This window comes from Tympanuchus pallidicinctus, unplaced genomic scaffold (genome assembly GCF_026119805.1).
Source record: "Tympanuchus pallidicinctus isolate F22 unplaced genomic scaffold, pur_lepc_1.0 scaffold4, whole genome shotgun sequence".
NCBI classification, from domain to species: Eukaryota; Metazoa; Chordata; class Aves; order Galliformes; family Phasianidae; genus Tympanuchus; species Tympanuchus pallidicinctus.
The window spans coordinates 28379696-28395653 of NW_026294758.1; the positions used below are offsets into that span (position 1 = coordinate 28379696).

Here is a 15958-nt window from a genome sequence, read left to right on the forward strand (position 1 = left end):
ATCTCAGACTGGGGTAACTTTAAAGAAAGTGTATTTACGAACAAAAACGAAACACAGAATCTACAGTACATGCTGCTGGTTTCTTGTAGGTGCTCTATTCTACTTTCCCCAGCAGAAATGAATAGAAAGAAGAAAAGATTCTTTTAAATTGTCTTTCTTTCTGAGACAGATACAGGGTCTGATCAGTATAACAAGAAAGAAATCTATGCCTGCCATGTGTGGACCCTTCACGGTTTCAATCCATGATAAACATTCAGTCCTTAGTTCTGCTGTACAGGCTCATCGCTAAGCCTAAGCTCTTTATATAAAAGGCTTAGCTATAAATAGATTTAGGCCTGAGCCATTGCTCACAAAGATACCACTTCTGTTTGTTCTTTAGTCTTGCTTGGAGCTTTATCATCACAGTCTGGGAGCTGTCACGTTATTTAGAGCTGGTGTACAAACTGATTTCTTCTCTGTCATTTCCATGACTCCCATGGCTCCAGGATATATTTTTCAATTTAGATGCTGACTCCGATGTTTCCACTACTTCTGCAATATTCTTTCTATTGATAACTTTTAAATATTTCTGGCTGATATGATGACATAAGTTAATTTTGGAGTACTAACAGATTGCATACTGTACCCCAGACAAAGAGTCATAATCAGATATATTATTTGACTTGATTCAAATTATTCAAAACTATAACCCAGTCTTCCTATTTTCTTCCTATGACTTGGTCCTGAAAACTCTTAATTACCTATTGTGCAATGAATTGCAGTAAATGACTAGAACTCGGCAAAAGAAATTTGAAGATTAATCACATAACAAGCTCTCCACATCGACTGCCATCTGACAGTCAGTGTAGTTAGGTGTACAATAATTAAGTCCTTCAAATCAGAGGAACATTTGCATATTTTTTCCTCTATTGTCTTGCTTCTCAGTATGCTGCTACTCTCTCTAATGTAGATACGAAAGGCTTAAAGCAAAACAAAATGAAAAACAAGATAATTAAGCTCTATTTAAGAAAAAAAAAGCCACACATGCAGATCTGGAGTCCAGAGATCTCTGTTCCTTGATGTGTTCTGGCCTATTCCTCTACTTTAGTTTATCCGGTGTGCTCAGCTCAAAGAAGAAATGCAGACAGACTCTAGCAGTAATTTAACAAATATCTGGAAAAATAAGCCTACCTTAAAGAATACTGATTAGAAAAAAGAGATAGGGAGGGCAAGATTTTAGAGACACTACTAAGTAAGCAACACTGTGAGTAAAGACGAGGCTGGGCAGGGAAAAACAGGAAATAATAGTCACCTCAGACTGTAAGCCTGAGTGCCAGGGAGGGTTGTAACCATGTCAGCTTTGATGAAGAAAGTTGGGGAAATGGGAAATAAGCAAAAGGAGAATAGGTCGTTTTCCCATCTCATTGGCAGATATGTCATCTTTAAGAAAAGATGTTCAGACACTAAAAGAATTCTCAAGTCATTACTGTCCAATTTGAGCCAGTGAGCTGAGAGTGACTGCCTTGCATATTCCACTGACAATCTCCTGGGCTATCCAATCTTCCATTTCTGCTTTCTGACAGCGTTCATTTTAAGTTTATATTTTAAATTTGTTATATTATTTTTAGGACTTGCTCTTGTTTTCTGTACAATTATTTCTATTCTATTTTACTAGCACTTGCAGTACCATTAAGCTTAATTTTAATCTCTTTTTCTAGTTATTCCTGTTGGTTTTTATTTATTTCACTGCAAATAGCACGAAGTCTTCATATCTTTTCAGTTTTCCCTTTCTATTAGACAAAGCAGCTTAACTAGAATAGTAAATATGACTCTGCTCAAAAAAAATCCTTCAATTGCAGTGAATTATCTGGCAAATGCTATGAATGTCATTTACTTTCTGGAAGAATTTACACTAAATCTGTGACCACCCTCCCACACATCTCAATCTACATACTCCTTTATGACCTTTTCATACTTTAAAGTAAGGAGATGTCTATTTTCATATTATGTCTCCTTTAGTTCAGCCTCATGTATATTAATCTTTTTTTTTTTTTTTCAGGAAAAAAAACCCCTAAAACTCAGACCTCCTGAAGAAATACTAGCTGCAAGGGAAGAGTTAGTTCAGGTGTTTCTGTTACTCTTAGACTAGTATTTATCAACATAGCATTTGCTTTCTGCCCCATACCCAAATGACTCCATCCATGTCAGGTCTTGTGAACTGCCAAGTATCTATGAAATAGCTCATAGCAACCTTGAGAGAACAAAAAATCTGTTTTCTTAAGTGCAAAACAGTGTTGTAGTAGCTACAATTTGAGCTAGTTCATTTCAAATCTTTACAGCAAATACCAGCAATTCTGAAAGCTTCTTGTACTTATATTAAGTTCCCCAGAGGTAGTATCATTAGTAGGTTACATTACAGTCACAGTAATACCAAATAACTTTTATGATGTTTTTTCAGCTGTATAGCTCTGGCATTTCTTGTAACAATGGGAGTGTTGCCATAGGAATGCACAACATATAGTTCATGAAAGACACAGTAGTGAAAAGAAATGCCCTTTACTTCTGGCATTTCCGAATTAGAGGTGAGAGTTTGCCTTTCAGTCAACTGACATTTTGTCCTCTTTGCAATGAATGTTTCAGATCCTTCTTAATTTTTTTCCAGATGGTTACTTTGGAAAATAGTGGGCATTAATCATTCTTGATATGACAGGATCTAGTTGTATTAATTCTAGACAGCGTAGAAAGTATTTAGAAAAGTAGTTTCTAGGAATGTGTAATTACAGCAGTTACACAGCCTTTTCAGCATCTACAATACCTTTGCCTTCTGGCCACAAGCTAGGACAGTCAGCAGAAAAAAGAAGATGGAAAGGATCCTGATGAGTAATGCTTCATTGCCCTAGCATGTATTATTCTCTGCACTAGAAGTGAGATTTGGAGCCTGAGTATGTATTTTGCTTATGCTGTCTTTGCAGTGTGATTTTGTGTGTGAAGATATTGTAAGAGAAATAGGTCACACAGCACTGATGAATTTCTGGATCATCTTCATCTATTGTATTAACTTTAGCTTTTCATTTTAAAAAAGAAAAAAAGGAAGAAAGCAGAAGAATCTAAGAAATATGTCCATGAAAGTTTATTTACAGTTTTTCAGTACTAGGGGTTATGTTGTTCGTACAGAATATTTTAAGAACAAAGGAATAATTACATTTACCATTGAAAATACAAATAAGCATGTAAAAATCTAATAGGTGGCTGACTTTTTTGGAAATATATGCATGTTTATTTTGAAGCTAATAAAAAAGATTAGATGGTGCATTTGTTATTCAGCTCCTATGGACAGCATTAAATTTATTCCAAATAAACAGTTGATTTGCATAGGTTTAGAATCCATCTGTGTTTTCTAGAAAGAGCTCTTCTAGTCTTCGTATGTCCTAACACTAGTAACTAAATGTGACTGTAAGAGCAGTAGTCATGGCTGTGGAAATCAAGCAGGTTAAGAATATTGTTTAAAACACAGCCAGAATTCACTGTCCAAATGTGTGCACCTCTGCCTTTAGTTATGATGTACTTGATGAGAGTTGTGTTGGGAGAGTGGGAGAACAAACTGTTTTACCTACCCACTTGCATTAAGGAGCTAAAGGGCTTCTTATAATTAACCACAAGAAGGACTAGGAATAATCTTCGGTCTCTAAGAGCTCTGAATCAATCCACAACAATACTGTACAAAATATTTTGAAATGTTTTCCAATGAAAGTTGTCTGAAATGGTTATGAATGGTTATGAATATACTGATATAAACTTACTTTGGTGCCAGGTAACGTTACAGAGCAGATGATCTCGAGGGAGATCACATGGCATGGGCAGGAGAACCAGGGGATCAGGCCCAGCTAGTATGTGTTCATGAAAGACAGGTACTGCTTGACCAACCTGATCTCCTTCTATGATCAAGTGACCACCTGGTGGATGAGGGAAAAGCTGTTGACATAGTCTGCCTAGACTTTAGCAAAGTTTTCAACACTGTTTCCAGCAGTTTTCTGGAGAAGAAACTGGCTGTATGGACAGGTCCAGAGAGTGGTGGTGAGTGGAGTAAAATCCAGCTGTCGATTGGTCACGAGTGGTACTCCCCAGGGTATGGTATTGGGCCTGTCCTGTGCAATACCCTTATTGATCACCTGCATAAGGGTATTGAGTGCACCCTCAGTGAGTTTGCAGACAGCAACCAGTGAGAAAGTGTGGATCTGGCTGCAGTAGGAAGGCCCTTCAGAGCAATCTGGACAGGCTGGATTGATAGGCTGAGGCCAGTGGGATGAAGTTCAGCAAGGCCAGGTACTTGGTCCTGCACCTTTGCCACGGCAACTCTAGGCAACGCTGCAGACTTGGGGTAGAGTGACTGGAAGAACTGTGTAGAGGAAACAGACCACCACAGCCCAGGAGGCCAAGAAGGCCAATGGCATTCTGGATTGCATGAGAAATAGTGTTGCCACCAGGAGCAGGGAAGTGGCCATCTCTGTGTAATGAGCACTGTTGAGGCCTCATCTCAAGTACTGTGCTCAGTTTTGGCCCCTCACTACAAGAAAGACATTGAGGCCTTAGAGTGTGTCCAGAGAAGGGCAGTAAAGCTGGTGAGGGGTCTGAAGCACAGGTCTTATGAGGAGAGGCTGGGATTGTTCAGTCTGGAGAAGAGGAAGCTCAGGGGAGATCTTATAGCTCTCTACAACTACCTAAAGTGAGGTTTCGTTGATGTGGGGTTCACCTTCTTCTTTGATGTAGCTGTCAATAGGACTAGAAGGAATGGCCTCAAGTTGTGCCAGGTGAGATTCAGATTGGACATTAAGAAATACGTCTTCTCCAAGAGAGAGGTTCAAATGCTGGAACTGGCTGCCCAGGGAGGCAGTAGAGTCACTGTCCCTGGGGGTGTTCAAGAAACTTTTAGATGTTGTACTTAGGGACATGGTTTAGTGGGAAATAATGGTGATAGGTGGAAAACTGGACTGGGTGGTCTTGGAGGTCTTTTCCAACCTTGGTGGTTCTATGATTCTGTAGTTCTATATTTAGGGCAAATTTACAAAGGAACTGAAATCCAGACTTTTAAAAAAACATTTTCTGAATGTAAGTCTTTGTTCCTTCTTTTGTATATATAAGTGAGGTTTTCAGTATAAACCCAAACTGCAAGTAGCACTTTTTTGTGAATAGCTTCATGTTTTCCAGGTTTTCAATAGTCCAGGCCAATGGCATCCTGGGACCCAACAGGGTGAGAGGGGTGATTGACTATCCCCCTCTATTCTGGCCTCATGAGGCCTATCTGGAGTACTGCATCCAAGCCTGGGGCCCCCAGCACAAGATAAAGGTGGAGCTTTTAGAGAGGGTCTGGAGGAGGGCCATGAAGATGATCCAAGAACTGGAACACCTCTCCTGTGAAGGAGGTTGAAGGAACTGGACTTGGTCAGCCAGAAAAAGAGAAGGCTGTGGGGAGACATCATTATGTCTTCCAATTTTTAAAGGGAGTATATGAACATGAGGGAAATCAACTTTTCACACAAGTAGATAGTGATAATACAAGAGGGAATGGTCCTAAACTAGAGGAGAGGAGATTTAGATTGGATGCTGGGGAAAGTTTTTTACTGAGTGATGAGGTGATGAAACAGGTTGCCCGGAGAGGTCATGGTTCACTATCCTTCCAGGTGTTTAAGGCCAACTTGCATAGGGCCCTGATCAATGTGATCTAATACTTGATCTAGAGGCTGTCAATCCTGCCTGTGGAGGGTGACTGGAAACTGATGATCTGTGAGGTCACTTCCAATCCAAGGCATTCTAGGATTCTACAACGATGACTCTACGATGTTCCTAAACGGTTCAGTACATTTGAAAAATCCATGCTAAAAAGTCGGAATACTTACAGCTAATGAGGTTTCTGTACAGATACGAGAACTGATAAAGCATAAATAAATAAATAAACAAACAGAGGCTACTGATTATTAAAGCAAATGATGATTGGGATAGCTTGAAAGGCAAAAAAGCCTGTCACAAACTTCTACACCTTTGAATGTTCCCTGAGTTGATTCCGTCTCTGCTTTGAACTTTGGCACAGCATTTTCTTCTCTTGGATTACAGGATGAAGGGAAGTGCAGACCCTTGGAAGTAACAAAGTTGGAAGGAGCAGAAATTGGTGTTGACACGAGTCTGGGTAAACCCTTTGTTTTTAAGTGCATACCTCAAAGTGGAAACAGGATTTTCTACTTCTGTGCGACTTCTAACCAAGAAATGAAGAGGTAAGACATCTTTCATTTTACAGAGTCAATTTTGTTATTCTGATTTAAAGAGAGAACAACTGGAGAATGGAGAATTTGGAGAATGTTTACAAGACTTTCCTTGATCAATAGGGAAAAAAAAAATGAAAAAAAAAAGAAGATATTTATAGGAAGATTGGTGTTTCTGCTTTTATGGTTTTTATTTGCATAATTTTCAAAGATACTTTTCATTTTCAGAATTTACCTTTTTGTTATTATGAGAAGGTAGTTTTTTCTACAAGTTTTTAACATTCATGTTCTCCTCAAGATCTCCCTGAATTCCCATGATTTGAGCTATCTCCAGAAAAAAAAAAGTTACACATATTCTCAGACCTTCTCCACCATTGCAAATGGAAACTTAAATCTTCCTGTGGATGTAAACTTTCTTATTGTTCATTTCTCACCACTGATCTCTCCTCTGTCCAACAAGGACAGTGCAAATCACAAACATAATCCCCTCTTCCATTTCCCTTTCTGTCATTCTGTCACATCATTATATTTTCATTTTAAATTCTAAATATGCCATGAAAATATGTTGGATGAGACAAGATGTAATGAGTTAATGAGTTTGGGCTTTTTTCAGAATCCAAAAAATGTTGTTTCTGCATTTCCCAAATACTATAGCAGACAAAGAGACTAAATCACTCAGAAGACTAAAAAGTAATTACTTTTAGGCCTTAGTTTGAAAATATAGTGAAACCTAATTTTTTTTCCCCTTTCTGTTTTAGTGTGCATTATTTGAAACCTAAAGCTATGAAGTAGGATGGCATTTTCTAATGTTGACTTCTCCAACCGTGTTTTTATAGTATCTTAGTATTTTAGATATCCACTGCTGTCATATTGCAGTATTTTTCACTTTCTATTTTATACCATTCATGGCACAAAAAGAATAACAATGCAAAAAAACTTCATGCTTTATTTGGTAATCTCCAGTTTCAGGTTGTTTTACATTTTCTACAAGTTCATTATCTACCTTATAAACTGACAGAAGAGTGATCATTTAGCTTGACACGGTGAATTATGTACAAAATGTTTAGCTTCATCCTATAGTAAGTATTACTCTAATTTATTATGGTGTTGGACAGCAAGCTGAAAATTATCTTTCTGCAAGTTAGAAGTATTTATTTAGACTAGTGTTCTATACTGAAGCCCTGAATGCATCCTGAAAATTGCACATCCCTTCGAAAGCTGCCTATAGCAGCAAGAATTAAAAGAGGTAGTGTTGCACACTTATTCTGCTCTACAAAACTAAGATATTCTCATTATTGGTCATTTTATAGGTGGCTGGAGGCTATGGAAAAAGCAGTGCATCCTGTCCATCAGGTAATGCTTTATTCATGTGAGAAGTACATTATAGTATATTGTGCAGAAGACTGAGAGACCATAGATACTTTGTGCATGGCCCAGTGCAGGTAACATGGAAGCTGCAAACATTCGTTCAAGGCAGCTGAGTTGTGAATCAGCTCCAGTCTGAAAGTCATATACACACATTATTTTGTTTCAGCAAATACGTTTTGCTACCATATGGTGCTATGAATCAAAATGTTCCCTCTCCAGATATCAGCAGTTTTAAGCTCATACAGAAATATAACGTAAAATGAGACTAGTGGGAAGATAGGAAGAAGAATGAGCACGGTTGAGAAGACTCTCACTATGGCATGTTCTGCCCAATGTAATACTATTTAGAATAAAAGGAGAGAAGGGCTTTATCTTCTTAAATATTCTCTGTAAGCCTGCCTTGATTGCTAGTTTTTTGAGACTATCTACTGTCACTTCCAACAGAATATTAAATAGAGAGTTGCTGTGTTTTTGATTTTTCTGTATTTTAAGAGATGAAGAGAGATGAGATAGCTGATGGATTTGAATTTATCTCTCCACCTCTTTAGCTCTGCTCAATGCTGGCTTCTGCGGCTGGGAGAAACATAGCTATAAGTGATCTTGAGCTGCAAAAGGGAAATCTTGTGCTGTCCGATATAATTTAGTACAAATAATCCCTGACTGGCCCCAGATCGGGAGCTGCAAAGCCAGTTCTGGTAATTCCAGTGTTAAAAGCATAGGAGTTAAAGCTTCTCCTTTCCTGGCTCCTTGATTCCACCCTTTTTATAAAAATGTGCTGTTAATTTGTAAAATCACTTTTAAGTGAGTGTAGCTACTGAACCAATTTGGGTTTTTAGCAAAAAGAAACTGAGGCTGAAACCAGGATAAATACCAAAGCCTCTTTTTTTTTTTTTTTTTTTTTTTTTTTTTTCCCTAATGAAATAAAGTCTTCAACACAATTAAGTGACGTTATAAATGCTAAACTGCCTTAACACAGTGCAGAAATGAAAGTGTTTTAAAACGTTTATTTCATTTTTCCTCTTAACCTAAGGCATAGGCGTGACCTTTCAGCAGTGTATTATAGTGGTTGGTTTCCAGACAGTGAAAGGAAGCCTTTATCTTTAATCCTTGTGTCTCTAAAACAAAATCAATCAAAGATGCATTTCTTTTGACTTCATTTTCTAGTTGAGATACAAATTTGTGTCTAAGTATATTCTACCCAGTAGTGCTTCTTAAAAGAATACAAAGGATCTAAAGAATTTAAACAGCAGAAATAAATCATGCCATTAAAATGTTCACAACACAATGTACCCAACCCAACAGAAACAATACATGGCTTCACCCAAAAGTGAGGAGAAGAGTAAGCATATACTAAAGAAAATGCAACAAATGTCATTCTTCAGTGTAACAAGTAAAAATAATTTGTGAGAAAAAGAGAATCAAACTTGATATTCATAAAAATATTCATGCATTCCCCCATGAATAACACAGTCAGTTGGCTCCTTTCTGTGCTACTGTGTTTTTCATCAGTATATCTTTTCAGTTTTGTGTTTCAGGAAACAACATTGCTTTCTGAAAGAAATATTTGATTTACTATGTTGCTTTCATGGCCTAATTTCTACTTCAGTGAATGCTATATATCCAACTAGTTCCTTCTCTCAAAATAGACTTTCATTCAGTTGAATAGAGGTTTTTTTAAGGCTTTTTTTTTTTTTTTTTTTTTTTTTTTTTTCTACTATTTATTACTTTTTAGAACATCCACTGAATTGTAATAAGAATCATAACATCAATGATATAAAGTCCTCCTAATGAATCTACAGGTGTAACTATTTTATGCATACACTTTGTATTTCTGAAGCCATATTATACACTGTGCTGCAATAAGTACCAGCAGATTTCCTGCTCATAACAAAACACAGTTATCTATTTTTTGTTAGGTCTTTATTTCCTTCATTAACTTGCCAAAAAGTACAAGAGAGAGAAAGAAGAAAGGGAGGGGAGGGGAGGGGAGAGGAGAGGAGAGGAGGAGAGGAGAGGAGAGGAGAGGAGAGGAGAGGAGAGGAGAGGAGAGGAGAGGAGAGGAGAGGAGAGGAGAGGAGAGGAGAGGAGAGGAGAGGAGAGGAGAGGAGAGGAGAGGAGAGGAGAGGAGAGGAGAGGAGAGGAGAGGAGAGGAGAGGAGAGGAGAGGAGAGGAGAGGAGAGGAGAGGAGAGGAGAGGAGAGGAGAGGAGAGGAGAGGAGAGGAGAGGAGAGGAGAGGAGAGGAGAGGAGAGCTGGGACAGAGTTGATTTTTCCTTCATAGTGTCTAGTATGATGCAATGTTTTGGCTTTTGGGAAAAAACAATGTTGACAACACAGTGATTGTCAACACAGTTGTTGAGCAGTTCTGTACAGACACAAGGACATTTCAGTTTCTCAGCTTCTCATACTGTTCTGCCAGTGAGGAGAACTGTATAGGCACAAGGAGTTGGGAAGGGATAGAACTAGGACAGCTGACCCACACTGGTTAAAGGGAAAGCTTGAAAAACAGTGGGGAGTTGGCCAGGTGGACAGTTGCTGCTCGGGAACAGGCTGGGCATTTTTGGTAAGTGGTAAGTAATTGCTTGTGCATCACTTGTTTTGTATGTACTTATAAATAAAAATGGTTTTCTATGTCTACTAACTACTAATACTACTGTCTTTTTTTCCACTTCCTTTTCTCTTATTAAATAGTTTTTTCTCAACCCACTGATTCTGCCCCCCATCCCACTGTGAGGGGAAGGAGTGAATGAACAATGGCATGGTGCCGAATTGTCAGCTTAAACCGCACAATCTGTTTCTACTGACAAAAATCTATTTTGGAAAACAAAAGAGTTGCAGAAAATGCAAGTTACAATTGTGCAAGTTGACCTTTTCTTTTTTTTTTTACATCAAATACAAGTTTTTCAATTGCGTTTCCAAATTGACCTCACAAACTGTTTTCACAACCAAAGTCTGCACATGACTAGAGACAGTGTCATTTCATACCAGCAGGCCATCTTTAATTTCGTAACATAACTGCTCATTTCATGCTTACCTTGCAGAACCACGTGTGGGTAGATGTCACGCTGCATAATACTGCATTGCCACCCTTAGCCATCAAAAACCCAGAGTGTCTGGGGCTCCTCCACCAGCTGGACAGAAGCAAAGATGCCTGGATTCAACACTATTGCATTCTGAAGGATGGCTGCTTGTACTTCTATGCCACTCTCCGCTCCACACCTGCCCAAGGTAGAGCTGGCTGAGGGATTGCAAACAGTTATTAATTAAACAATTAATTGCAGTTTCCAAATAGAACTTTGACCACTAATGAAATTCTTTTACTGGCAAATTCTCAGTGTTCTGTGAAGGTGAACATACGAAGAATAAACTCAATTTCTTTTCATAAAATATACTCCTCATTCTCCCCATATTATTATTATCATTATTTTTTAATGTCCAGTGGTCTGCATTTTTGTTTCTGGAACACAGCTGATAAAGATGTTCAGAAGAACATATCAGCAAGAGACATCACCTTCCTAAAGCACTTCCTAGAGGCTTGATTCCTTGCCATTGGTGGCTGAAAGTCTGTTGAAAGCTGTCAGACTACTCTGTGATAAATAGCCTAAAAGGGAGGGACATCATAAACTCTAGTTGGTTTTCTCCACCATTACTGCACTTTCATACAGCCTTGGCAAAGGCAGAACAGCAGCAGGCCAAACTCCCTTGGTGCAGCAGAGGTGAGTTCTGCAGGGTCTGGCCAGGTGCTTTCATCTAAGCTAAAAAATCCATGATGCTGTGTAGCAGTTCTCCTTGTAACAAAATAGGAAAGTGGCCACTTCATGAAGGCTGCAAGGTGGCGTTTCCAGGCACCCATCACAAATGACTTTGAGGTAGGGAAGCTGAATTTCATGCACTCAGGACAACTTCCTGGGACTTTGTATTTAAAAAAAAAAAAAAAAAAAAAAAAGAGGAGCTTAAGGAATAAGGGTTGATTCCTTATCCTAAGGAAACTGGCAGCCAGAAGAATCAGAAAGGAAATGTTATACCGTTGCTTACTAGCCAGCTTTCAGATTGAGAGAGAAAACTTTTTTCACCTTGTAAAAGGTCTGTGTGAAATGGCCAGTGAGTTCCACAGTAAACTGAACCTAAGACTTGCCCAAAGTTAAGCAATGAATTAGCAGAAAGGAAAAAAAAATGCAGTATTTTGTATTTATGGCATTATAGCAACCCTGTAAAAACAAAAGAGCGAATGAAACTAAAATATTATGAAGAGCAAATGCTGTGTAATTCCTTTCTTTAGAGCTAACTGGTGTGGCCTGCAATGGAGTTCCAATTACTGAAGGTAGCATGTCAAGTAAGAAGAGCAAATGCTGGTTCCAGCATTATTTTTTTTTTTAATTTTCAAATTCATATCCCATTAGTTTTTAAGGAAAAACAAAAACAAAAAAACACACCAGACAGATAAAACAAAATTTGCAAGTTTAACTTGAAGCAGCCACCAGGATTAATTGACTGAAAATGAATCCCTGAATCTTGATTGTTCATAAAGTTTTCAAGACAAGAGTTTAGTATAAGAAACTAACCACAGCACAAATCTATTCTCAAATATCAAATCCATACTTCTTTTCAGATCTACCTTTTGATATAGTTTAATTTTAGTATAGTTTTGAGTATGTCTATTCATCATATTAGGTTTTTTTATCATTGTACTAATCTTACACTTTGTGTAATCATATTCACACTTACTATTCACAGCTTATTATGCCTTTGTATTCCCTTTATCTGTCAAGTCGGAGTGACCTTTCATAATGCAATAGAGTAGAAAGTTCCAGTAACTGGACAGACACATTTGTGCCAAAACACCTGGGAGCCTGAGGAAAAATTCAATCTGTAACAATAAAAATGTTTACCTCCTGTACACTGCTTTTCATCCAAAGAAGTGTAGTTCTTTCCTGATGCAGTGAAGAGGCAGCAATGAAAGCTGACCTGGTAGAACTCCCACTGAGTTCTGCACTAATTAGCTGAGAGGAAAAGGAAAAAGAAATCTGAAATCCTGTAGAAAGAGCAAGTAAGGAGCTCTGTTCATATTAATTTTCAGAAGAAAACTGATATTTTGTATTTTTCATATTCTGTATGAAAATTCTGCATAACTGGAAAAGCTCAACACAAGTCATACGGAAATTGTTTTTTCAAAAAATTTCACTATGCAGCTAGCAAGAAATCATTTCCTAAGTAGTGTATTCAATATACATGATGCATACTAACTTTTTTCCATCAAGGTGGCCTCTACCTTCAGGGATATATTGTGAGTGAACAGTCTCTGGGATCCAAGAGATCAGTAATTGAACTCAAACCTCCATCTGAAGAATTTAAAACTTTCTACTTATGTGCCGAAAATGTAAATGAAAACAAAAGGTAAACCAAGATTCTTGTTTCTATTTTATTTGCCAGAGTTAAGAAAATTGGAAACACTATAGCTTGGGGAAGATCTGGTGACAGCTTTTCGTTCTGTTTTCACTTGTTTCTCTAGACTTCCTTTCAATTCTAGCTTTAGTCACACTGTAGCACAACATGTTGGACCATGTGAGTCATCAATTCTGTTACTGTCAGTGCTGGAACTGCAGCAATTATGGATTGCAGAGTTTCAGAAGGGAATCAGGATATGGTGCCTTTCACAGAGCGTTATTACACTGAACAGAAAACCTATGGTACTTTCTCATTAGAGGAGCCCAAGCTAGCAGAATGTATATCTTCCTCATTCCCAACATTCCCAAGGGTGGTTTACTTCCAACAATGATCATTAGTAGTAAAAATGAAAATTAACCTACGAAATCATGTTCCGAAGGTGAATCCTGTCATAGCAATTCAGTCAAATTCCATGACTGTCTGTGAGAGTTCTGATTGTGTAAACCTTCTAATTGCAGGATTTGGATTCTAATTTAATGAACAGAGGACAAAGCTATTGGGTATGATGGAAACTGGACTTAAGATAGATAGCTGTACAGTCAACTCCTCCCCATTCTACCCTTCTCCATGCAGTATATGCAGTAGCACATTCGAACAAACACCATTCACAGAATATTCTAAAGGGTGTTGAAGTGCATTCATTACACCCAACTATATATAGTTGTTGGTCTTTCTTTTAGATGGATTACAGCTCTGAAGGCTTCAATTAATAAATGGTTACCCCTACACCAGGCAATCCAAGATTTCATGAACAGGCCACTGGAGGAGACAAGGATGTGAGAAGAAAGAATTTTTTTTCATGCTGTGTCTTTTGGTTCATCTAGAAAGATGTTCTAGCAGTAGGTAAATTTTAATATTAGTATTCAATCATTAACAAATAAAAATTAAAGCAATTTTGTCTTCTTTGTGGCTATCTTTATTTTATGCTTCTACTCAATTTCTGGATCACTAAGTCATGTGTGAAGTTACTTTGACAATGAAGTGCTAAACAGATAACAGTATTTATCTAATGCTACTAAAAGAGAAAATACCATATTGTAATTATTTGGTAGTACCTGATATCTTATATTTGCATCACATTTTGGTTGAAAAAGCACCCTTTGCAAATACTCCTGCTTTTTCCATCCCAAAGCTTCTTGTATGGATTTGCCTCCAAGTTTCAAGGCAGTGTGAGGCTCAGTGTTAACTGAGACACATGCATACCACCAGAGTATGCCTGGAAGAATGGAATAATTTTTTTAAATGATATAGATAAATATCTTTGTTTCTTGTATATTCCATGTCAACATAAATTTTAATTTTAAAATAGTCTTAATTTGATTATTTGCTATTGCAACACAGCATGTTTACTCAGAGAAACCAATATTTAAATACATGATTTCCTCCAAAATTAGTAAAAAAACCAGCACTATAAATGCACAGATATCTGTGGTCTTTGCAGCTGGTCATATAAGTAATGTTCTACATTATTCTCTAACATTGAGGTCATTCAGTCGAAGAGTTGATAGCTCTGTGTCCAGCCAGAGGTTTGTGAGTAGTTGAGTCTCTCAGGAATCCAGTGCTGTTTAACATCTTTATAAATGACAGTGGCATCAAATGCACCCTCAGCAACTTTGCTGATGACACCAAGCTGACTGGTGCAGTTGATAGAAAAGAAGGAAGGGATGCCATCCAAACAAACCTGAACAAGTTTGATAAGTGACTCCATAACAAGGCAACCTTAAACGAGTTCCCCAGAGAAGCTGTGGTGCCCTATCCCTGGATGCACTCAAGGCCAGGTTGAATGGAGCCCTGGGAGCCTGATCTGGTGGGTAGCAAGCCTGCCTATGGCAGGGGGTTGGAACTAAATGATCTTTAAGGTCCTTTCAAATGCAAGCCAGTCTCTGATTCTATGATTAAGAATCATTGTTTATCTTGCTATAAAAAATGTGTCTAAATACATACCCTCAGAAATATTGCAATGTCATAATTTACTATTTCAATTTTCAACTTATTAATGGAGCATTCTGCTTCCAGTTGCAATGAAAGCTGGAAAAAAAAGCAGTGGCAGCTTAGCTATTTTTACCCTCAGGTGCCTGTTGCCAACCTCACTTAAGGAATAAACTGTCACATTTTATAAGCCAGGAGAAAAGGCTACGTGATAATTTCTCATTTTTTCTAATGCAAAACCATTTGGTATTGCTTAAGCAACTACTGATGGATTTACTTTTATCTTCATGGGGAAAATATATGTGTGACTGTGGGGAAAACTCTACTTCTATCCTGAGACATGCAGTCTTTTTTTGTCTTCCCGTGGGACAAAAGAATCACATTCATAGTTTTAAAGAACGTTTAGTCAAGTGCTACTTTTTCCAGTCTTCAAATTATTCCAGTAAAGCCAATAAATTATTATTATATTTAAATTATATTTAAATTAAATTATATTTAAATTTACAACATTTCAAATAGAAATTCAAGAAAATAGTCAGAAATATTCCTGAAGATTCATGAAAAGAAAGTCTCCAGGAATTAGACAACTCAGTTTTTTGGTTTTTTTTGTTTGTTTGTTTTTTGCTTTTTAAGATAACAAAGGTACAGATTTTGCAATGAGAAGACTTTTGTTTAGTTACCAAAGAAATAGTATCCAACCGCGACATCTTCAAATCTCGATTTCTCCAGAGGTTGGAGAATTTAAATCTTTGAATTAACTTCTTCCTCTTCAGCATCCAAGTTTTGGTCCCATTTTACCTTTTGTTTGTTCATTTTTTTGTTTTGGTTTGGGTTTTTTTTTGCAATTTCTCCAAAAGAAAACACAAAATGTGAAGCTGGAGTAACCTGGTCTGTCTCCTATCAGCAAAGGATTTGCACAGCTATGCAATCACTGTATACCTAGTATCTCACCATGAGTCATTTGTTTGCATTCAAGACACCTATA

General features: G+C 37.6%; 1 protein-coding gene across 1 annotated transcript in view; it reads left to right on the top strand.

Annotated features, from left to right (window-relative positions):
• LOC128089481 (uncharacterized) overlaps positions 1–13947 on the top strand; it is a 40796-nt gene extending 26849 nt beyond the window's left edge. The window contains exons 8-12 of the mRNA XM_052700958.1: positions 6088–6245; positions 7544–7586; positions 10641–10827; positions 12858–12993; positions 13725–13947. Coding sequence (XP_052556918.1) covers positions 6088–6245; positions 7544–7586; positions 10641–10827; positions 12858–12993; positions 13725–13824 — 624 coding nt within the window. The 3' untranslated portion in view covers positions 13825–13947. The remainder of the gene's footprint in view (positions 1–6087; positions 6246–7543; positions 7587–10640; positions 10828–12857; positions 12994–13724) is intronic.
• The last annotated feature ends 2011 nt before the right edge of the window (positions 13948–15958 follow it).